This window comes from Protopterus annectens, chromosome 4.part1 (genome assembly GCF_019279795.1).
Source record: "Protopterus annectens isolate FY-2018-M chromosome 4.part1, PAN1.0, whole genome shotgun sequence".
Classification (NCBI taxonomy): Eukaryota; Metazoa; Chordata; order Ceratodontiformes; family Protopteridae; genus Protopterus; species Protopterus annectens.
The window spans coordinates 839,272,475-839,296,862 of NC_056734.1; the positions used below are offsets into that span (position 1 = coordinate 839,272,475).

Below are 24,388 nucleotides of genomic sequence, written 5' to 3' on the forward strand. Positions count from 1 at the left end.
AACCACGTGGCCAAAGTGGTTAGAAAACATTTTATATAGCCCACCTAATCATGAAGGGATTCACATCTAGATTAGGGGAGGTCATCGTGCCTCTTTACTCATCCCTCATCAGGCCCATAATCGAGTACAATGCCCCTTTTGGGATGTACCTTACCAAACACCTGCAGCAACTGGAAAGACCCCAAAAGTACCTCACCAAGAGGATCAAAGGGCTCAAACAGATGCCATATGCTGCCTGATTAAAGAAACTCCAGCTCTACTCAGTGGCATACCGCCTGCTCAGAGGCGACCTGTGCCTGACGTATAAAGCCATGTCCAACCCGGAATTAAGGGACATGCTGCACCTCAAAAAATCCAAATCCCATCGAGCTACACGCTCGAGAGACTTGAACCTCAGCACTGAAATAAATAGGACACGCTGGAGGGACAGATTCATAACCCAGAGGCTCCCTTCACTCTGGAATAAAACCCCAGTCCAGGTTAGGCAGTGTCCCTCATTGACTCTCTTCAAGAGGAATCTTGATGAGTGGATGGGAGATCGTAGGTTTATCCCGGGTATCACTTCTGTGTCACTGTTAGACAGAGACACAGTATACTAACCTCGAAAAAGGGCATAGCAAAATTATTTAAAATGGGTGGCGAAAGCCAAACATACTCTGGCTAGGTTTATAAATGCCCTAGGGCAGATAGCCTAGTATGAACCTATGAACCTATATGTACATTTGTAAATATTATAAACCTGCACATAATGCACTTTCTATACTCCTTATGTAAATGTTCTCCCATTTGTTCTCATGCCTGGGTGGTAGCTGAAGGTACCCTGTGGATCAGTCCACTACCCAGATAAACAGAAATGAATGAATGAATGAATAAATTAATTAAATAACCTACTTGTTTTTATCTGTGAGTGCATCAAGGATAAAAAATCCAAAAGAGAAGGGCATTTCACAGTACAGAAAGTCTGTACTAAGTAGATAGAGCTCCTATTTACGTTCTGTGTATTTTGTAATTCCCCACAATCCACCACCACCCAGGTTATGCTATAAATGTCTGCTTTAGATCAGTGTGATTACCAAAACAGCCACCAAATACATAAATAATATGACTCCTCCGAAACAAAAGGACATCTTTTATCATCATCTCTGCTAATAATTCTAAGATCGAACAAGTTCACCAGCCTAAACTTCTAAGTGTCATTGTTGATGACCAGCTGAAATGTAATCAAAATATTAACCAAGCAATAAAGAAAACACACCGGAAATTAGTCTCTTTATACAGAGTAAAATCATTCCTCACTGATGAAGCCAGGAAAAAGTATAGCATTTGCTTATTTACAATCTTCTCTACTGTAAGCTTGCCCCATTTTCAGAAACCTGAATGTCATAGGGCTGGCAATTAGAACAATGTTACAACAAAATAGCCACTACTGGTCACACCACTGTCCAGCACGCAGGGAACTTAATTGGCTACAACTACCCCACTACCTATCTTATAATTTGCTCCTGTACACAAAGTCTTGTCAAGCCAGACAAATTTCTCACCATAAAAAACACCACGCATATATTACCCTGAAAGTCAACTAAGATCAAAAGTTAAATCTCTGCTCAACACAACATATTCTTAACAACTCTGCAGGTAATTCCTTATACTAAACAGCATTTCAAAATGTAAAACTACATCCCTCCAGCACTAAAAACAAATCAGAATGTAAATCTCTTCAAAATACAATTAAAATATCACCTGAAAGAAAAATGTATCTGCTCCTGACTAGGCAGACTAACATAATATCAAAATATATTTTCTCTTCTTATCTACAGGACAATACTGACCATGCTCTGTTCACTCCAGATTTCTAATTACAAGAATTCCTCCTACATTCTCTTTGCTATTTCTTCCCTTATTATTTACTATCTTCATAACACCAAGTATCCACTTTGATCTTCTCAACCTCTTAAGACGCATTTATTGACAAAAATCTTTAATTTCACTATACAGAGGACCTATCCTGACACTAATATATTCCCATGAATTAAACTCATTGCTTCTAGTAAACTGCTCTCTGTGTAAATGTCATTTTTATATGTATGTGATTCATATTCTACATATGCATTCTTGTATTTAACTGCATGTCTTTCTTGCTTAACATCTTTGTGTGTATCTTACGCTGTATAACACTTTTGGCTTACACTATTATGATTTTAATGTTGTAACGTTTAAATGTTTTTATGAATGTACAATGTATGGAGTTTTTCTCCCTGGACCTCCACCTGAAAAGAGATTCATGTCAAATCCAATCAGACTTTCCTGGTAAACAAAGGCAAAATAAATAAATAAATAATGAATAATGAAAAAATGCAATGGTTGTCACTTGTGTTACTAAATATGCCTCCTGTATAAAAACTTGCACAGGCACATCATAATTATGGGATGGAGAAATCTATCCAGCTAGCCACCTAACCACATCTGTGCCTTCCAACACCAGATACTTTTCTTTTTAGCTGTCTTATTCACTTATTCATCATCAACATAAAGGCAGTATTTAATATATATATATATATATATATACACACACACACATATATATATATATATACACACATATATATATACATACACACACACACACACATATATATGTATATATATATATATATATATATATATATATATATATATATATATATATATATATATATATATATATATACACACACCAACCAAAATAAATAAATAAATCACAGTAAGATTACATAGTCACTTTACCAGATCTTCGGCAGTTTTCAGTGCTCTAGCCCCTAATCGCTGTTTCCCACATATTCTCTGGATGTAGACCACAGTCAGTTTAAACAGCAGCTCCTGGATCATGGATTCATGTGCACAGTACACCAACAGAGCTTCCCAAAAATCCACCATCAGCTGAGGGGCAGCTTCATCTTCAGCACTTTCTTCGCAAAGCACCTAATACCAACAAATGATCACACAACGATTTTACAATATAAAAATAATTATATGCAAGTTCTCTTCATATCTGTAGTTCTTAAATGATTTCTGAACTAGAGCAAACTAAAATTACTTTCTTTTTTGTTGTCCTTCAGTCAGTAAAAACACAGCTCATTACTCAAGTTAGCAAGATTCACACAATTCATTTCCATGTACCATGTCAGCATCCCCTAAACCTATACTAGCTAGCATCATTAGCATCTATAGTTCCTAGTTAATTCCCCCAATTGCATTCTGTGACTGTTCTCTATTACAGAAAACAAAATCAAATAGAAAAGGCATAAACCTTTGATTAGTCCCCTTTTGTTCTAACAATGCAAGTGAGTATAAAGTCCCACAGGCATAGCTAAGCTCAAATAAGGAGGTAGAAAAAGATTTCTAAAATGGTGACAGCAGTGTACTGTAAACTGTTAACAGAAAGTTATAGCTGAACAGCCTATAAAGTCTAGAAGGTCAACAAGGAAAAGAAAAAGTGAAGTAAATGGCAAATAAACTGTGCAAGTTCAGAGGGAAACTGAAAATAGTGTGGTGAGGCTGAGCTGGGACAAGCAGATGATAATGGTAGCAAAAGGAGGAAATTCTTCAGTCACCCTAGCAGAAAGAAAGGCCAAACACATCCTGATATTTTCAAGATAAGTGGGCCCTTGTTGGAATATACAGAAACCTGCAGAAAAAAAGATGATGTTTTAATCAATCAGGCATTCAAAGGAAATAGTACATATGCAAAAAATGGTGGGTGGAACAGAAATTAAAATATGAACAAATGGCACAGAAAATGGTTGAACTCAAGGATAGGTCACACAGAGAAAATATAAGGCGTACAGCATTTCCCGAACAAACTGAAGTGAAGGATTGCAAATACTTTTTAGAAAATATGATAATTGAAACAGAGAAAGCACATGGTGTAAGTATTCTCAATGTCAAACTGAGAAAGCAGCCAAGACATATATGATTAAACTGCAGATATACCAGCTAAAGGAGAGAAATGCTATCTATTTTGTGAAGAAGGAAACAATCTTAAAGGTTGGAGACATAAGGGTTTATATGAATAATGACTTTTCATTACAAAAACAGATTTTTCTTCCTTCCACAGGACTCTGCAACAAAATGAAACTTTGTTTTGATTTACTGCATCCTGCTTTACTTTAAGTTTTCTATTCACTACAGACAGACCGTTGACAGGCACAAAATGAACTGGCAAAGTGAAAACAACAGATGAAAGTGGTGAGAGCACAAGCAACCAGTTAACAGGTGTAGTAAAGCCAGTGATGGACACTTCAAGGGAGAGAATTCCTGCAAAGCCCTTACCTATTTTGCAAAATGAAACAGTTTTCAAACTCCACAAAAACAATGCACTGGGAACATTAAATAAGGACACTATTTAAAAATGGATACATGTTTATATGACAAAGGATGTAATATTCTTAAAATGTGAACTGCATTTTTAATGACACCTAAAAACGACTGAAATCAGTAAAGCACTAGACAGAAACTGATTAGTACAAATGTTATATTAGTTATAATACATAGCGTTATATTACACAATATTAGTTATTTTAAAATTAAACTTTATATTTAACTGAAACGGGAATCTGTACTGCATGACAGCTGACAAAAGCCCCTGTTTTCAAACTGCAAATTGTCTTTGTGTTGCTTCTGCGTTTAATAAAGGTACTATAACAATGTGTAAGGGAGGAAGAGAGAAGTAAATAACCGATGAATGAAAAAGGCAGTTAATATATTATGCGATAGAAATCAAAAGACAATATTGTATAAAATTAGTTCTGGCAATGCATGTGCTAGGACTAGGGAAGCATGCAAACTGAATGTGATAACTATGTTAACTGAAAAGAGGATAACAGAGATTCACAAAAATAATGCACTGGAAACACTGAGGAAAATTTGTAGAATGAAGTTGATTGGTATAAAGGAAATGTAAAACATGCACACTAGAATGTATTTTAAATCCAATGAGATCTGAAACTACCACTAAGAATATAACTACTGCATTTCATTTTCTTGTCCTATTTCTACAGACTGACAAGTCTCCTCCAGTACTGTCGGTCTGACCACAATAAGCTCAGCTATTCTACAACAGGGTGGAGACACTATGTTTGGATAGTATAGTTTGACCCTTCAACAGCTACATCATCTGAAATATCTCCTGGTTATCTAGCAATACAAGGATAGAGGAAATAAAATGTTCCAGGCAAGAAATAAACAGATCAGTGATTTATAACAGCTGTTATTTTGCCCATCAAAGTTTGAATAATAGAAACAATGAGAAAAGCTTTATATGGCTGTTTGTACAGAGTATCAGATCTATGGTTTTGCAAAAGTATGTTTATAGTTAATATTTTATTTCTTGGAGAAGAAGAGATTTTTTTAAAGAGCTCATGTTCATTTGAAACAATACTACACACAAATATATAAAGAGGCATGGCTTCCAAGATGGCTACACATTGAGTAACAGCTTAATTTCAGCTCTCTCAGTGTGAAACTCAGAAAACAGAGCCAATGAATCTGTCTTACTGGGTAAATTTCAGCTACTGGTTAGTAAGTGGACTGCCCGGATGCCAGCAAAGAAGAAATTTAGAGAACATGAAAGAAAATCAACCACCAAAGGTGGGGAGAAAACACTGGTTGAGAAGAATCCTGCAGCTGTTCAGCAAAAAAGCAGTTCAAGCTCTAGCTTTGGTGCAAGATATTACGTCCGGTAATCTAGAGGAAAAAATATGTTAACAAGTTCACAGGAGGTTACTAGGCTAATGGCCCTTGAGCCTTTACAACCCTAGCCATGTAAAAACCCGAATACCCTTACTATCCAAGTTTAGATGGTCGTTGTTAGCAGAGCGATACTGTGATCAGTAGCAAAGTACAGTTGTGCACACTTACCATAAATGTAGATGTTCGAGGGTATTCACTGTTGCAGTCATCACACTTGGGTTATCTGCCTGCAGGTTAGCCCTCCGTCGGCCTGAATACCAGTGACTTAGTATTTTTGCGTCAGTTGCTGTCACTTCAAGACTGACGTCAGGTCATCAGGGGTATAAAAACAGGCAGTAAACGCCATTACATCAGTTTTTCTTGCCCCAGATGTCAGGAGCCCCCCAAATAGGGAGCTACGTTATGGTGGGAAAACACCACCAGTAAAAAGTAAATACCAATAGCCCTGTAAGGGGTGAGTAATAGACTTAGAGAGGAGAGAGAGAGAGACAAGGGGGCTGGAGGGTGGGAAACCAAGACTGCAACAGTGAATACACTCGAACATCTACATTTATGGTAAGTGTACACAACTGTACTATGTTCTTCGTGCTTCACTGTTGAAGTCATCACACTTGGGTTGATTCCCAACGCTGAAGAATGGGTGGAGGCAGTGAAGAAGAGTTGGGGCTGGCTAGTATGCCCTGCTGGACTGCTGTTGCAAAACCCACCCTGGATTTGGAAAAGATAGGCAGGTGGTAATGGTTGGTGAAAGTGTGAACAGAACTCCGGGTAGCAGCTTCCAGAATGTCCCTGGTAGGGACTCCCCTGAGGAATGCTGTAGAGGTAGCAGTTGCCCTCGTGGAATGCTTTCTGACCCCCTGAGGGGTTGGTTTCCCATGGTGTTTGTAGCAGAAATGGATACATTGTGCTATCCATTTGGAAATTGTTTGTTTTGAGATGGTCTTGCCCTCTGCCCCTGATGCAAAACTGACTAGTAACTGCTCAGATTTCCTGAAGGGTTTAGTCCTATCAAGGTAGAATCTGAGCTGTCTGTGCACGTCTAAGGAGTGCAGGATCTTTTCCCCTTTATTCTGAGGATTAGGGAAGAAGGTTGGCAAATGGATAGATTGGTTGAGAGCCACACTGGACACCACTTTAGGCATAAAGGAAGGGATAGTCCTGAGGGAGACCCTGTCAGCATGAACAATAATGAAGGGTTCAACAGCCATAAGTGCTTGTAGCTCAGACACTCTTCTAGCTGAAGTGATGGCCAGAAGCAAGGCTATTTTCCAAAAGAGGAATTTTATCTCTGCAGACACTACAGGCTCAAAGGGGGTAGTGTGAGCTTTTCCAGTACAAAGTTAAGTTCCCAAGCAGGGGTGGGGGCTCTCCTTGGTAGCCATAAGTTGTCTGCCCCTCTCAGGAACCGTTTGATGAGAGGTTGAGAGAAGAGAGATAGCTCAGTGTTGTAATGAGTCGAGATGGCAGAGGCATGGATCTCAATGGAAGAGAAGGATAGGCCTCTGTGGAGTAGATCTGCTAGGTAATCCAGGATTAGAGGTAAGGAGGGCAGTGTTGTATCCTCTCCTTTAGACTGAATCCAGGAACAATACATTTTCCACTTATCAGCATAAGATTTCCTTGTACTGGGTCTTCTGGCTTCAAGAATGACATCCAGCACCTGTTTGCTTAGGCTGGTCACTGGGGGAGAATTCAAGGAATAAGCCAGGCTGCAACACTCAGGGTTTGCAATTGTGGATGCAAGATCTGTCCCTCCTGCAGAGTAAGGAGGGTTGGGATCTGGGGTAGGTGCCAGGGTGACACCTGTGACAAGCTGCACAGCAGTGGGTACCAGTGCTGGTGTGGCCAGTCTGGGGCAATCAGGATTGCCCTTGGTCTGTCCTGTCTTATCTTGAGTAATATTCTTGTGAGAAGAGGCAGAGGGGGAAATGCATAGATTGAGAGGTTTACCCACTGGAAGGATAGGGCATCCACTTTCCAGGCCCTGCTGTGAGGTGTCCTGGTGCAGAATTTGCTGAGTTGGTGTTTGTAGGGGGAGGCAAAAAAAGTCCACCCCCAGGGTCCCCCATTTCTGGGTTAGAAGGCTGAAAGTGCTGGGGTCTAATTGCCACTCGTGTGGGTCTAGGAGATTTCTGTTTAAGTTGTCTGCTAGAAAGTTTGGTTTGTCTGGCAGGAATTGAGCTTGCAGATGAATATGCATGCCCAAAGCTGTGTTCCACACGGCCATGGCTAGACTGCAGAGTGGGCAAAATAGGTTCCCCCCTGCTTGTTGATGTACCACATAATTGTGGTGTTGTCTGTTTTTATTAGCAAGGGTCCTGTTGAGAGTAGGGATCTGAAAGCTGTCAGAGCGTGCTGAACAGCTGTTATCTCTTTTTGGTTGATGTGCAGATGAATTTGACTTGGACTCCATTGGGCCTGAATGCACTTGTCGTCCAGATGTGCCCCCCAGGCATAGTCTGATGCATCTGAGGTTAGGGTCTGGGTGATGTGGGGTTAAGTAAAGGGAAGTCCCTTGTAGTGGTTGCATGCTGTTGCCCACCAGAGAAACTCTGTCCTTAGACAAGGTATGACAGGTATGACGGTTTCCAGGTCCTGAGAATGTTGGCACCAAAGACTTTTTAAGTACCACTGAAGTTTCCTCATATGCAGTCTGGCATATGGAATTAGTAGAATGCAAGAGGCCATGAACTCTAGGGTCTGCAGGATTTTCCTTGAGGATAGCTGGGTTCTGGTGGCCATTTGAGCGAAGTAGCCTGTTAGATAGGCTTGTTTTTCTGGAGTAAGGAATGCCATCTGGGATGCTGTGTCCAAGCTTGCTCCCAGGAATACAGTCTTGACTGGGGACTAGTTTTGATTTCTTTTCATTGATAGTGTACCCCAGGGAATTTAGAAGATTCTTTACAAATGTCAGGTGCTGCAATAGCTTTTCCTGACTGTCTGCCTGAATCAGGCAATTGTCCAAGTAAGGGTAAATTTTAATCTTTCTCTGTCTGCAATAGGCAAAGGCTGGAGCCAGGCATTTTGTGAAGACTCTGGGAGCAGTGGATAAGCCAAAGGGAAGTGCAGAGAACTGATAATGCATAGATCCTGCCCTGAAACGTAGGTATTTCCTGCATGAGTCCCTGATAGGGGTGTGCAAATAGGCTTCTTTTAGGTCTAGGCTGGCTAACAAGGCATCTTTGGACAGCATAGGGAGAAGCTGCTGAAGGGTGAGCATTTTGAATTTTGGAACCACCAGGAAGGTGTTTAGAAGGAAAGATCTAGGATTGGGCGCCAAGTGCCCTCTTTTCTGGATATCAGGAAAAGTGTGGAGTAAAATCCTTGACTTATCTGTTCTGCAGGAACAGGCTGAATTGTCCTTATGAAGAGCAGGGATTGAACTTGGTTTTGTGCCTCTGCCCACTGGTTTGGAGGAAGGTCTAGGAACCCTTTTGGGGTTGGCAGTGAGTGGAAGTAAAATATGTACCCCCTGAGATACATTGTAAACCAAAAGGAGCAAAACTAAGAAAATACAAAGCGAACTGGATGACCAGGAAAAGTAAAATTTTATTGAGCGCTTTTGTCAGTTTTTAACTATGACTTCTTCAGAATAAAATCAAGTTACACACTGGGTCTTATATAACCAGTGCAATAAATCAATTAAAAAACTGTAAAAATATCCTTGAAAGAAATCCATTTAGCAGTATCACCGGTAGACTGGGAAAAATGACTAAATGTGGGTAGTGCATGCAGTGTAAGCACATATTAGATGGAGACAGGGTTTTACTCAAAGGTTATGGATGGGTTAGATTATTTCACAAATACAATTGTGGTAGTAAAAAAGTCATTTATGCCAACATTTGTCAGACTTGTATGTGCTTCTATATCGGAAAAGCCAAAATACTTTTAGAACCCGCATTTATCAACATATTTATGATATAGATAAATGTAACATTACAAATGCATTAGCCAAACATATCAACCTTTACCCAGGTCACTATTTCAAGTTTATAGTTCTTGAACAGATCATCAAAGACGAAAGGGGTGGTCCTACTGACCATTTACTTGAATATAAAGAACTATTATGGCAAATGAGGGTCAATGCCACCACTAGCCCAGGGTTTAATGATATGGTTTCACTTTGCAGTTTTTTTAAATTAAAAGTAGACTTCTCCATCTAAATATTCCATGTTTTTTACAACCATGACAAGAATGTTATTGATTTTATTTGTTCTTGGTTATGAAAATAAAGTTATAAAGAGATATAACACCTATGGTCAAAATTTACATGACTTGCTAGTAAAATTCATTAAGGGAGCCTGTACCTTTAAAAGTGGATGTACTTTTTACAGTTTTTTAATTGATTTATTGCACTGGTTATATAAGACTCAGTGTGTAACTTGATTTTATTCTGAAGAAGTCATAGTTAAAAATTGATGAAAGTGCTCAATAAAATTTTACTTTTCCTGGTTATCCAGTTCGCTTTGTATTGTCTTAGTTTTACCCCTGGGATACAATGTTGAGAACCCATCTGTCTTTGGTGATGTAGGTCCAGCTTTTTGCATGATGGACAAGTTTTCCTCCCAGGGGCACAAGCACTTGGGCAGATGTGAGGAGTGGAGTTGAGAAGTCATTATGAATTCTTTCTGTAAGGGGGTGGCTTAGCACTCCCTGTTTTAGAAGTGGAGGTACTCCATTGCTTAGATCTCTGCATACCCTGAGACTGTAATCTTGGGGGTCTGTTTGCCCTGGGTCTAGTTTGAGATGGCCTTGAGGGGGCTGGAAAGAACCCCTGTTTTGAGGGACAATGCCTGCTACATCTTGGAGGCTGCACTTGCAAAAAGTCTTTGACTGTCTGCATAGACTTAGCTTTTTGCTCCATCTTTTTTAGAACCTCTTCTGCTTTGGTGCCAAACAGACTGTCCTTGTTCAAAGGAGCGTCTAGTAATTTTGATTTGACATGGTCTGGCAAGGTCTGCTCCTTAAGCCAAGCATGGCTTCTCAGTACAGACAAAACACTCAATGTCAACACTGACCAACACCAAATACCAAAAAGCGTCTGACAGTGGAAAAAGGCACAATATATTCTTGGAACAATTTTATTAGCGCTTTCGTTTAGTTGAATCACCAAACTTCTTCAGACAACTTCCTAATACACCAATTCATTATTTATATTACTTAAAACTGTCACATGCTATTACCAGCCAATAGATGTTCATACCTCATAATTAAAACTTTTTCTTAAACATATATTAATACATAAAATTAATACATAAAGTTATAAAAAACTTTAAAACATTCACTTATTATACTTAATACAACCTCCTAATACACCAATTCATTATTTATATTACTTAAAACTGTCACATGCTATTACCAGCCAATAGATGTTCATACCTCATAATTAAAACCTTTTCTTAAACATATATTAATACATAAAATTAATACATAAAGTTATAAAAAACTTTAAAACATTCACTTATTATACTTAATAGTTCATTTTCTTTCTTATCTATCATACACTTTTAATTTTAAAAAACTATTTATTGATATCATATCATTTAAACCGGGGGGGGGGGTACTTGCTTTCAGGTAGATTTGCCACCATGTTTCTTTACTCTTCAAATTCAACTTACAAGATCCCCCTCTGGGATCTTTTATAACTTGATGTACTATCAAGAATTTAAAACTATGTGCAGGGTATTTTTTAAGATGTCTGTACAATGCATCTGTGTCCTTCTGGTGGGCTATATCATACATGTGTTCATATATTCTTTGGGACAATTTCCGTTCTGTTTTACCCACATAAAATCTTGGGCATTTCAGACAAAAAGCAATATATACAACCCCCTTTGTATAGCAGCTGTATTTACCTTTTACATGCATTGTTTTATTCATAATTTGAACACTTGATCCATTAAAAAGCATATTGACATTGATTACACATCCCACAAGGACTTATCTTTCCTTCCTTCATACCCTGTACCTATCTCTCCAAGATGTTTTTAAAGTTTAAACCCCTCCTATACACTACGTTTGGATTAATTTCTAATTTTTCCACTAGATTTTTATCCATTTTTATTACACTCCAATTCTTTTGCAGTATATCTCTTATAATCATACTATTACTGTGATAAGTCACCACAAAAGGACAAAACAATTTTTTGATACTATTATTGTTTCCATTATCATTATTACTATTAATTTCCATAATCTGAGTATTTGTATCTATAGAAATTGTCATCTGATCCCAGTTACTAGTTGACAGATTTTCATTATATTCCTTTAATAATGGTGTATAATAACCATGTTCCCACTTACTGACAACTTCATTACGAATTTGGTTTACTATTCTCCTAGGGTATCCCCTATTGTAAAACATACTAGATAAAAACCAACACTCATCAATAAAATCTGTATGGTCCGAGACCATCCGTGCAGCTCGAACCATCTGTCCCTTCACTACTCCTCTCTTCACATGTATAGGATGGTTACTGGAGTAGTGTAAGTCGGTGTTTGAGTGTGTTGGTTTTCTGTATATTTTATATTTTAAACCTTGTCCATTTTCTTTCCTTTCTATCATTACATCTAGATATGCTACTTTATCATAACTCACAGTATAGGTAAACTTAAGAAAACCTGTTGATTTATTAATATAATCTATAAAATTTGGGATTTCTGTTACAGGGCCCTTCCACATCACAAACAGGTCACCCAAAAATCTAACATACATATTTATATATGCAAAATAAGGACTTGGATACAAAAACTTCTGTTCCCACCATGCCATAATGACATTTGCAAAAAGGGGGCTACATGCTGACCCCATGGCCACTCCTTCCATCTGTCTGAAATAATGTCCCTCAAAATAGATGTAGTTATATTTCAGGACTAAATCAATCAGTTGACTATATGTATTGATTTTATCTTTGACTTAATCCCATAATTTCCCATAAATATAAGGCAAACCAATCTTTACCTTGGTCATGGGGAATACTACTATACAAGTCCTTCACATCAATTTTTATAAAAACTCCCTCATTTAATGGATTTAAATTATTACATAAAGTCAGAAATTGCCATGAATCACGGCATAGGTTTGGGATGTTACTTACTTCTGTTTTTAACTGTCTGTCCAGAAATTTAGTTATATAGCTAGTTTTAGATTTTCCAGAATCCACTATAGGCCTATATAAGACAAAGTACTATAAGTTGAAGACAGTTGAGTGTTTGTGGAACATGATTACTCACTGTACACCTGGCAGAGGAAGAGCAAATTTATTACAGCAAACAGGGAATGTCGAGTGGCAGTTGTAAGACTCAAGCTGCTCTATCCAGTTGTCTTCAGAACATTTTTGTCTTGGAGGATCAAAGTCATTTTTGTTACAGAAAAGGCTAAGAAAGAAAAACAAAAGTTTGTCCAACAAAACGATCAAACATCTTTTTGATGTTTGATGACACATCAAACAGAAGGGGACTGTGCTTCTTATTCTTCTGAAAATAAAGTTCAAAGAAAGACTTTGCCAGTGAAATATTTTCCAATGTTCCAAAGGAAAATGCTTCATAGATAGAGAAAAACAGAGGAATTAACTAGAAAAAACGGTAGTATGTTGGAAATGTACCACAGACTGGAGTTGTGAGATGGAGATCAACATGAAGAAACCCAGCAACTTGGAAATTAATGAATAAATGTAGGATTATAAAGCATCAATTACATTTGTGAAATATAGCTAAACAAGAAAAACTGGAAACACTGGACTTTTTAGACTTTGTTAAACTTGAAGGGTAGTCCAAAGCATTTGGCCTACTTCATGTCATTAATGTTTGGAAGACCAGTAAAGGAAATGGAACAGACGGGAAATATGTAAGTAAAACAATTTTTGTTCTTAACAGTATTTCTATGAAACATTTCATGGCATAAACTACAAGGATACTAAAACAAGTGTCCCTTTTTTCTTCTTCTTCCTCCTTTCTTCTTTTTTAGTTTTAAGAAATGTAAGCATTGCAATGCAAAAAGAGAAGAAAGATTGGACAAAAGCACATTCAAGATAACAGGCTGTAATCTTGGGTTGTTGAGGTGCGGGGTGGTGTGTAAAATTATAACAGGTCATGATATAAGTGAAGCTGATATACGTTTGCATAGGGAATGACTGGATTAGAACACTTAGCTTGATTTAATAAAATTTTAAGTGGACACAAGTAAATATGAAAACACTGAATGTAATGAATGTTTTCCTTTAAGAAATAAATGTTCACAGTGTAACAGGAGAATCTTGTAGCTGAAGGCAACTAAGTATCTGGTTCTTATGTTTCTATGGAGACAAGCTGAAAAGAGGGCAATATTTTTTAAGGCTAAAAGCTAATGTTTTCTGAAAGCATTCAAGTTATTTTCTACATATGAAAGAGGAATAAGGATAGGACAAAAACAGACAGCACTTAGTATAAATAGAAGCATAGAATGTACCATGCATCTTAACATGGATAACCTTAACTATAAGTTAATTAAAGCCTGTGATTGTAGCTGTCAATATGGGACAACTGTTCCTGTTAGGAGGGTTAAACATCATTATTTGAATATCTACATCATTTTGTATGTTAGCATTAAGTTAATACATTATTGGGGTATTCCTGGGAAGGTGTTTGTTTTATTGTTTTAGGGTTTTCACTAAAACAAAATGTCTTGTAAGATGAGACAGACATTGAAATGGACATGATAAGAAACAACTGTATAAAAGATCAACCTGCCAATCATTAGTGCATGCATATAACACAAAAGCTGAAAACAAACATTTAAAAAAAGCTGCTGTACATAACAGGTAGGAACAATAACTTCTTATCATAATGGCAACACTTTCCAAATTACATTGAAATGTGAATGCTCTCACGGGTATATACAAAAAAGAAAGAGTAATGAACTATATTAAGAAATGCACAGTGCAAATAACAATGCTACAGCAGATATGTTTGAAAAGAACTGAGCCATGTGAATTCGATAAAGAAGGGATTTCAGTATGGATATTCTGCAGAATGTTAGGGCAAATAAAAAGAAGACTACTTACATTAATTGATAGAGGAGCTCTGGTAGCAATACAGGAGGAAAATAATAATAATTTTATATTCCACCTAAAACTGCTATTTTGGAGCTTAAAATTTCTGGAAGAAATAATCAGCTTTCATAAGGGAGAATTGTTTGGAGGAGGGGACTGGAATTTGATTTTCAACAATAAGGATGTATCTGGGGGGGCCTAGAGTGGAAAATACAACAAAAGTGAGTAGATTTCTGAAGAAATTTGTAAAAAATATTTGGTATAAAACATGTGACTTCAGTAGCAGGAACTCGGTCAGAATTTACATATTATTCTCCAAAGTACAATAGCTGGGCTAGACTTGAGCATGTCCATTTAACTGAGAAGTCTGATATGCATCCAATAACAATTTTAGATCATGTGCCAATAAGTACTAAAATAAAAATGCAGGGTAACGAAGTAAAGATGAGATACTGTGCTTCCCCTTCCCCATCTAGCTCTTAAAAAAGAGAAGAATTTAAGGAATGGGTAGTGGAAATTATCAGCAAGCTATTAGGGAAGAAAACAATTACTCCAGAAATTATATCTAGTGTGTGGGATAAAATTTAAGTAGAGTTTAAAACAGGGTAGAAATAAAACAAAGACAGATCTGGTTAAGTAGTAATAAGCATTATTTAGAGGGGCTGACAAAGGTTAAAGTATTACAAAATAAGGGGAATCTCACAGAACAAGAGGAGGCCAATTACAGAGTACTGAAAAGAAAAAAGGGAGTACTTGGATAATATGCATCAGTTTAGAACGATTGCTGTTAAGCAAATATATTTTGATAATAGCTCCAGAGCACAAAATCTTTTGTCACAACAACTTAGGCAACAGGAAGTTGAAAGGGTTTTTGCCAAACTTAGGGAACCTATAACAAGAAAAACAACCAGAGATCCTGTGGCAGTAATAAAGATATTTCATAAATTTTATTAAACTTTGCATAAAGCAGAGAAGTGGGGAAATCAAGAAAAAGCACAAATGAAATATTTATGGCAGACTTAAATATGCCAGGGTTAGAGGTAGATGAGGCTCAACAACTAACTATTAAGACATGTGGAAATGAGATACAAAAATGGTGATGTATAACCAATCTACAGGAAAAGTTTCCAGAAATAGATCATATTCTGGTGGATGTTTGGAAATTAATAGGGAAGAAAGTAATAAAGATCTGGAAGGTTTTGTTTAAATGTATTTTAAAAGAAGGGACGGCACCAACTTCCTGTAAAAAAAAAAAAAAAAACAAAGCTGTGGTAGCTGTAATACTTAAAGACAGTAAAGACTCAGCTTCATACATGCCCATTTCAATTCTAAACCATGATTATAAAGTGTTAATGTCTATAACGGCTAAAAGAATGACAAAGGCGATGATAAAATTGAAAGATAGGGACCAATGTAGCTTTGTGAAGGAGGGGTACACATTTGACAACATTAATAGACCAATGATGATACAGAGAGAAGCAGAATGTAAGAAAATACTGCTGTTTTTGGTGGGTCTTAATGTAGAGAAAGCATCTGAAAGAGTAAGCTTGAATTTTATGAGTAGGACAATGGAAGTATCTGCATTTCCTAATACAATAATAAGGTCAATAAGAAGGCTATATGAGGGAATGGAGGCAAAAATCAATATGTGAGGGTTCCTCTCTGACAAGCTGTGTCTGAACGATGGAACCAGGAAGGAGTGTCCTCTTTCCTCTTAGATATTTGTGTTATATTCAGTAACATTGGCAAAGAAAATAAGGGACTCAGAAATTCAAGGATATAATTAGTATGATGTTCAAGTTGGCTTTATTTGCAGATGATATTATTCAGTACTTGATGGACCCAGAAAAGGACATCTCTGTTGTGGAATATTTTGAGGCAGTTCTGGATTTTTTCAGGATATAAAATTAATGAAGATAAAACAAAGGCTATATAGATATAAACTACATATCCACACAAACTACTTCAGCAATACTCACATTTATGGGGACAAGATAAAATGAAGTATTCAGGAGTATGGATTAAAAAGGATTCTGTTATGTAAGCAAAGGATATGTAGGAAGAGATTAAACAAAAGATAATGCAAAAACTGAACTGGAAGCTCTTGCATATGGATATGGATAGCAAGATACAAGCAGAAAAATGTTTTAGTCCCTTTAGTTTTATACACAGGTAAGGCACATCTTTATCAATCACAGGAGAAGCTGTGAACAATAATTAATAAAGAGATGAAGAAATTTATTTTTGAGTGGAAGAAGGCAAGAGTCAAGTGGGATAAGCTAATCCTCCCAACATTTCAAGGAAGTTTAGGATTACCTGATTTGAAGGGATATTTTACAGCTACACAGTTAAGGCTCTTATACATAACACAAGCAGAAAGCTATAATTTAAAGTGGAAAGGTTTGATGATCAAGCAAGGGGGTAGTTCGAGAAATAAGGAAAGAATGGAATTTTGGACACAGAGCCTAAGGAGAATAATAACACTCATAAAGAATATTATAAGTAACTGAAAGTATACTAAGAATTAAGCCAACACAGGAATTGTTAAAGGAGACTCTGTTGATAGGGATGACTGCAATCAGGGTACAGAAAATAGACAAGAGGGGCTGCAATTTACTGGACGAAGCTGGAAAAGGAATCCAAGGTATTGGGTCAAGTAATTAGAGAAATAAAAGGTAATAGAACTACCCTTTCTACTGTCTTCTAAAATCTTAAAGCTAATCACCTCAGAGAAGCATTTTATAGTAATTGTGCTGCCATCATGCAACTACAGTATGACAAAACCGGGCTTTTCTGCAGCCACATACCCCCCAAAAAAATTATTGTTGCTTCTTATAAATATTGTAAAAGTCTTTGCTATACTCCTGACTATTGACACTATAACAACATATCACTACTAATTGCCTTGTAAAAATCATGTAACACTGCTATTTAATTGCTATATAATCCTTATGTATTATGAAAATTGTAAAATATGTTGGAGCTTTTCTCTCTGGGCCTCCACTGAAAAAGGGATCTTCAGCTCAGTCAGACAAACCCGATCAACAAATGTAAAATAAATAAATAAAAGGCCAAGAAGACATTTTAATTGCAGGCTAGTGATTGCCTTCGCTATCAGGGACTGATACCAGTGTATAGACAAAGAGAAAGAGATATGTACCTCACTAGACACCTACAACAACTGGAAAGGCCATAAAAATACCTCACTAAGAGGATCTTAGGCCTTAGACACATGCCCTATATGGACAGACTCAAAAAACTCCAGCTATATTCTGTCTCTTATTGCATACTTAGAGGAGATCTCTGCTTGTCTGACCTAGAAGAGCTGCTAGATATGCTACACCTAAAGAAATCCCAAATCCTCCATGCCACATGCTCCAGGGACCTAAACCTCATTGCCACAATAAACAGAACATGCTGGAGGGACAGGTTCCTAACCCAGAGACTTCCCATACTCTGGAACAAACTTCCCATTCACTTCATGCAGAGCACTTCACTGGCCCTCTTTAAAAGAAATCTTGATGAGTGGAGGTATATATCTTGATGAGATAGGAAGTCTATCCCGGGGATCACTTCAGTGGCCTTGCTTGACAGGGGCACTGGAAACTAACTTTGGGTGGCATGATGCCAGGAATCTTCTTGGGCTAGGCTTATATAGGCTCCAGGACCGTTAGCCTAGTACACACCTATGAACCTATGATCAGAGAATCCTAAGTGAAAGACCTGCACTGCTTGAGTTTTTAGGTTCATAGGTAGGTACTAGGCTATCTGCCTGAGGGCATTTATAAGCCTAGCCAGAGTGTGTTGGCTTTCGCTGCCCATTGATTAATTAACTGATCCTCTGTCAAGCAGAGCCAATGAAGTGATCCCAGGGGTGTATTTTCTGTTACCCATCAAGGTTTCTCTTGAAGAGTGTTAGTGAGGGGCTCTGCCTAATGTAGTTTGGAATTTTGTTCCAAAGCAAGGGGAGTCTCTGTGATAGGAATCTATCCCTCCAGCATGTGCTATTTATTGTTGTGGCGAGGTTTAGCTCACTAGAGCGCGTGGCTCGCAGTGACTTGGATTTCTTTAGGTGGAGCATGTCCATCAATTCTGAGTTGGACATGGTTTGTAAGTCAGGCAGAGATCACCTCTGAGTAAGCGATACGCCACTGAGTACAGCCAGAGTTCTTTCAGTTGGGCTGCATAGGACATATGTTTGAGGCCAGTAATCCTCTTGGTGAGGTGCTTTTGTGGTCTTTCCAGCTACTGGAAGTGTCTTGTGAGGTACATCCCAAATGGGGCATTGTACTCTATGATGGGTCTGATGAGTGATGAGTTGAGGGGCATTATAACCTCTTTATTTCTAGATGCGAACTCTTTAGTAATTAGATGGGCCACATAGAAGGATTTCCTAACTACTTTGGCAATATGATTGTCAAAGGAGAGATTACTATCTACCTGGGTCCCCAGATCTCTTATTACCTCTTCTGTATTAAGGGGGCTGCCACCTATGTAGTAATTCGTGGGTGTTTTGTTTTTCCCAAATGGGATGACTACACATTTTTTGACATTTAGCTTGAGGCCATGACTTTGACACCAGGTGTCCGTCTCAGTAAGGCCCTTTTGGAGGATGTCTGTGTCAGCCGGAGAGTCAGTTATGGCTCCCAGTTTGCAGTCATCGGCGAACTTGGTTAGCCATAGTTCTCCTGTGTTTGCCTGTACTTCTGAGAAGTATATGCCGAACAGTAGGGGTCCCAGGACCGAGCCTTGTGGGACACCAGTTGTGACTGGTTTAAAGTCAGACCTGAAGCCCATTATTCTTACCGTGTGAGTTCTGTCTGTAAGCCAGTTGGCAGCCTATCACATGACGTAGGGGTTTATGTTCAGGCTGGTGAGTTTTTCTGTAATACCCAGGTGGGGAATGTTGTCAAAAACCTTGGCGAGGTCAAGATAGGCTGTGTGAACCACCTTTCCTTTGTCTATGGCCTTGGTGACTGTCTCAAAGTCAACCAAGTTTAGTAGGCATGATCTGCCTTTAACAAAGCCGAACTGGGTCGGGTCAAGTGTTTGTAGGTTCCCAATGTCTTGGTTAATGAGTTCCATGATGATGCGCTCCACAGCCTTGCAGACGGGTCTACTTTATGTGCTCGAAGTCCGAGAATATCGAATACGATATTCTTGATACGAGTACACCGAAAGCTCAAAATATTTAAAATGGAAATGGAAATCTCCGTAGGTGGAGATTTCCATTTACTTAGTGCGATTTCAGAGTTGGTATATTTAAGTAGCGGGGGGTGTGGGGGGGTGCAAGGGGGCTTGCCTCCCTGCCTACACTAGTTTAAATTCTTTTTTTTTTTTTTTGTGTATTTTTTTTTGGACTTCGATTGTTTAATAGTTCGATGCATAAGGTTCGATCCATATGCATTCGAGCTATTAAACTTTCAAGGTCCTAAAGTAGACCCCTTGCAGACCAGGCTAGTCAGCCTTATGGGGCAATAGTTACCAGCGTCAGTTGTGGCCCCTCCTTTGTGGAGTGGAATAACCGTTGCTGTGCACCATTCTATGGGCATGTAGCCTGTGGAGAGGCTGTGGATGAACAGTGTGTTTAGGTGGGGGGGTTAGTTTGTTCTATAGTTCGTGCACGACGCAGCTTGGGAAGCCATCTGACCCCACTGACACTGTATTTTTGACTTTTGAAAGGGCTGTTTTCACCTGTGCGTCTGTGATTTCCGGGACACTACACCTTTCCGGTATTGTTGTGGGCCCTTTTGGGGGTGAGAGGGGGATGAAGTTTGCACTGAATCTATCTGCCAGGATGTTGGCAATATCAGTAGGTTCAGTATATTTTGTGCTATTTTGCACTAGTTCAGTGCATATCTGTGAGTTGCCACTTAGATTCTTAACATAGCTAAAGAAGGCTTTGTGGTTATCTTTCGAATCCTTGGCTATTTTTCTTTCGAAGTCAGCCTTGGATGATTTTATGAGGGACCTTAGTTTCTTACTGATACTGATCAGGGATGTCTTTCCTTCCTGGGACTTGCTTTTTTCTGAACTAGTTTCCTCCTTTTATTGTATAGCCTGTTTATGGCAGGGGTCCACCAGACTGGTTTCCTTCTCTTAGAGGAGTGAGTCTTTTTCCATGCATCCTTGTAGGTGCTCACAGAGTGCATTTGTAAAGGTTTCTACATCTTGGGCAGCATTCTCCTTTAGCGTGGGGGCTGTGAAACTTACCGCCTCTGTCTTAAGTAAGGTGAAGTTTGCTTTAGAAAAGTTTTTTTACTGTGATTTCCTTAGTTGGGGGTGGTGGTGGGGGTGTGGACATCCAGAGTGATTAGTTTATGATCTGATTTAACCAGTGATGGGTTGACCTCCGGTGTGTCACATCTGTCGCCCATGTTGGTGATGATCAGGTCCAATATGTTTTCACCTCTGGTAGGCGAGTTTACCAGCTGATCCAGGACATTTGAGTTGATGAATTCCAGGAAGTGCTGGGCCTAGGAGTTTGTACTCGAGTAGTTTTCCCAGTTAATGGTAGGGTAATTGAAATCACCTAATATCAGGGAGTTCGGTAGGACCTTCATGTTTTCCAGTGTCTCCAGAAAGGTGGAGTGTTGGTCCTGGGTCATGGAGGGTGATCTGTAGCAGGCCACAATTTGCACTGCAGATCTGCCCGATGTTAGTTGCACATAGTTGATCTCAGAGGTATCATTCTGCGCCACTAACCTGGAGGTGTAGGTATCCTTAATGAATATGGATACACCCCCTCCTTTTGTGTTTCGGTCCATGTTCTGTGGCCGAAACGTGTGGCATGAGTTGTAGCCTGGTAGTGCTGGGGTGCTCTGGAGCCTTGAACCATGTTTCAGTTACTGCACAGATGACGACGTTCTCCATACTGAGGAGTGCTTCGAGCGCATGCATTTTGAGATTTAAACTCCTGGCATTGAGTAGCATAACCCTAAGTTTTTTGTTAATTGTTTACGGAGGTGGGTTTGACTTTTGAGCCTTGCCTAAAAAAGGCACTATGGGGGCAGCAAGAGCCTTGGCCAGTATTCGAAAGCCTAGGGGTGACAGGTGCAAGCCATCTCTTGCGAAGCAACGTGGCTTGTCGAGCATGTCATCCCAGGCTGACAGACACTGGATCCCCTTTGAATGACACCAGAAGCTTAGCCAATTGTTGAAATTGATCATTTTTTCTTTATACCGAGATATCATTCTTGGTGAGGGCAGGATGCTACTCAGGGTCAGGGTTACCAGCCTGGGCTACATGATCAGACAGCTCTTCCATGTCTCTTTTCATGTAGTCCAGGGAGGTACGTCTCAGGTTATTCACACCAACATGAACATGAACAATGACAGAGTCATATTTGTACTTATTCTGGAATGACCTGAGTGCTTGTGCTTGTGTTTTAATTGAATCTAGAATTAGGACAGCACATAAAATACTGTACAATAACTATAGGAATCAATCATAGGAGGTCAGAAAAGATTGGGAAGAGAGAGTTTAGATATGCAATTCACACAGAAACAATGGGAGGACATATGTATGGGTCCCAAATATGCAACAAAGTTTAGAAGAATTAGGAATTTTGCCTGGAAGTGTTTGCATAAGACACTTTTATACCCCAAGCAGACTCCAAAGAATTTTTCCTCAGGCAGATGACAAATGTTGGAGGTGTGTTGGTGAAGAAAGAGGTAACTGGGAAAAAGAAGTTATGTACTAACCATAACGTTCCATGTGAGTGGTTTATCTTGTTTGCTGCGAGTAAAAATATATATACCCTTTTATTTATTTCTACAAGGAAGCACTTCCCGAAGGGGAAGAAGAAATATTGAATAATCAGAATGGTACTAGCCTCTAAGTCAACAGTCAGCCAGGAGGGAGAAGGAGGGAGGGACATGAGAATAAAGGCGAGATAAACAACTCACATGGAACGTTATGGTAAGTACATAACTTCTTTACGTGAAGTTGTTAAATCTCGCTGTTTATTCTCACTGATGTGTAGCGTCCCTAGCACCCTCAGTTTTGGGTGGCTCATGGAAGTACGTTCTTCAGTACCGTGGAACCAAAGGAAGACCTGTCCCTGGAAGCCTTATCTACTTTGTAATGTGTGATAAAGGTATGAGGCTTAGACCAAGTGGCTGCAGCACAAATATTGTCAAGGGGCAATTTAGCTTGAAAGGCAGAAGACGTAGAAATGGCTCTGGTAGAATGAGCCTTAGGTTTGTGTGTCAATGGCATGCTTGCATTCTCATAAACTAAGGATATACAATCTGATAACCATTTAGATAAAGTTGTTTTAGTCACTGTATTACCTTTTCTGGCTTCTGAGAAGGATACAAAAAGTTGATCTGATTTTCTAATATCCTTAGTTCTGTCAAGATAAAATCTGAGCTGTCTGTGTACATCAAGTTTGTGCAGCATGTATTCCAATTTGTTAGAGTGGTTGGGAAAAAAGACTGGCAGCTCAATGACCTGATTGATATTGGATTCAGAACAGACTTTAGGTAAAAATGAGGGGTTTGTTTGAGAGATACTCTAGCAGCATGGAAAATCATGTAAGGTGGTCTGACAGATAATGCTTGAAGTTCTGACACTCTGTGGGCAGAAGTAATGGCCACTAGAAAAATAGTTTTCCAGGATAAATATTTGAGATCACAAGAAGATGCTGGTTCAAAAGGGGGAAGAATAATTTGAGAAAGCATAAAGTTTAAATTCCAGGGAGAATAGAGTATTTTGACAGGAGGTCTCATGTGAAGAACACCTTTAAGAAAAGTTTTACATAATTTATGACCCATAACATTTGAGACACCAAACCGAAGGTGGAAATTTGAGATGGCAGCTAAATGGACTCGAAATGTAGCAGCTGCTGCCCCTTTCTTAAAAATCTTTGTCAAGAATTCTAAAATGGACGATAGCGGAGCTCGGAAAGGGTCAATTTTCTGCGTGTTGGCCCAAATTGAGAACCTTTTCCACTTACTGCCATATAATTTCCTGGTAGATGACTTGTGATAAGACAAGAGAATTTGTCTTGTATCTTGTGAAATTGAATGAAGCCTGGCAATTAGGGGAAGTGGATTAGCCAAGCAGTCAGTTTCAGGGACTGCAGTGAAGGATGGAGGTCCCCTGATGGATGCGTCAGAAGGTCCGGAACTAGGTCCAGAATCCATGGATCTTCCAACAGATGATGGTGGAGAAACGGGAACCAAATCTGTCAAGGCCAGTAGGGGGTTAGGAGGATAACAGTCCTTCCCAGCGATTTTGCTTTCTGTAAAAATCTGGGTATCAATGGGAAGGGTGGGAATGCATAAAGGAGACCCGGGGGCCAATCGTGTAAGAGTGCATCTCTCGGGGGATGTCCCGGAGGTGGTATTAGGGCAAAGTAGCTTCTGCATTTTGAATTGATGTGGCTGGCAAAGAGGTCGCAGCAAGGCTGGCCCCATTTGCGGAAAATCAACTCCGTAACCCGTTGTTTGAGAGACCAATCGTGAGGGAGCAATATCGCCCTACTTAGCTTGTCCACTATCACGTTGGATTTCCTCGGGATGTGCGTTGCTAACAGAAAACACTGGGACGACACAGCCCATTGTCAGACCCTGAGGGCTTCTCGACAAAGGGGGTAAGACTTGGTTCCACCTTGCTTGTTCAAGTA

At 39.0% G+C, this 24,388-nt stretch overlaps 1 protein-coding gene across 1 annotated transcript in view; it reads right to left on the reverse strand.

The window, feature by feature from the left end:
• HPS3 (HPS3 biogenesis of lysosomal organelles complex 2 subunit 1) overlaps positions 1 to 24,388 on the reverse strand; it is a 603,825-nt gene that overhangs the window by 272,265 nt on the left and 307,172 nt on the right. Inside the window, exon 13 of the mRNA XM_044070618.1 lies at positions 2,764 to 2,958. Coding sequence (XP_043926553.1) covers positions 2,764 to 2,958 — 195 coding nt within the window. The remainder of the gene's footprint in view (positions 1 to 2,763; positions 2,959 to 24,388) is intronic.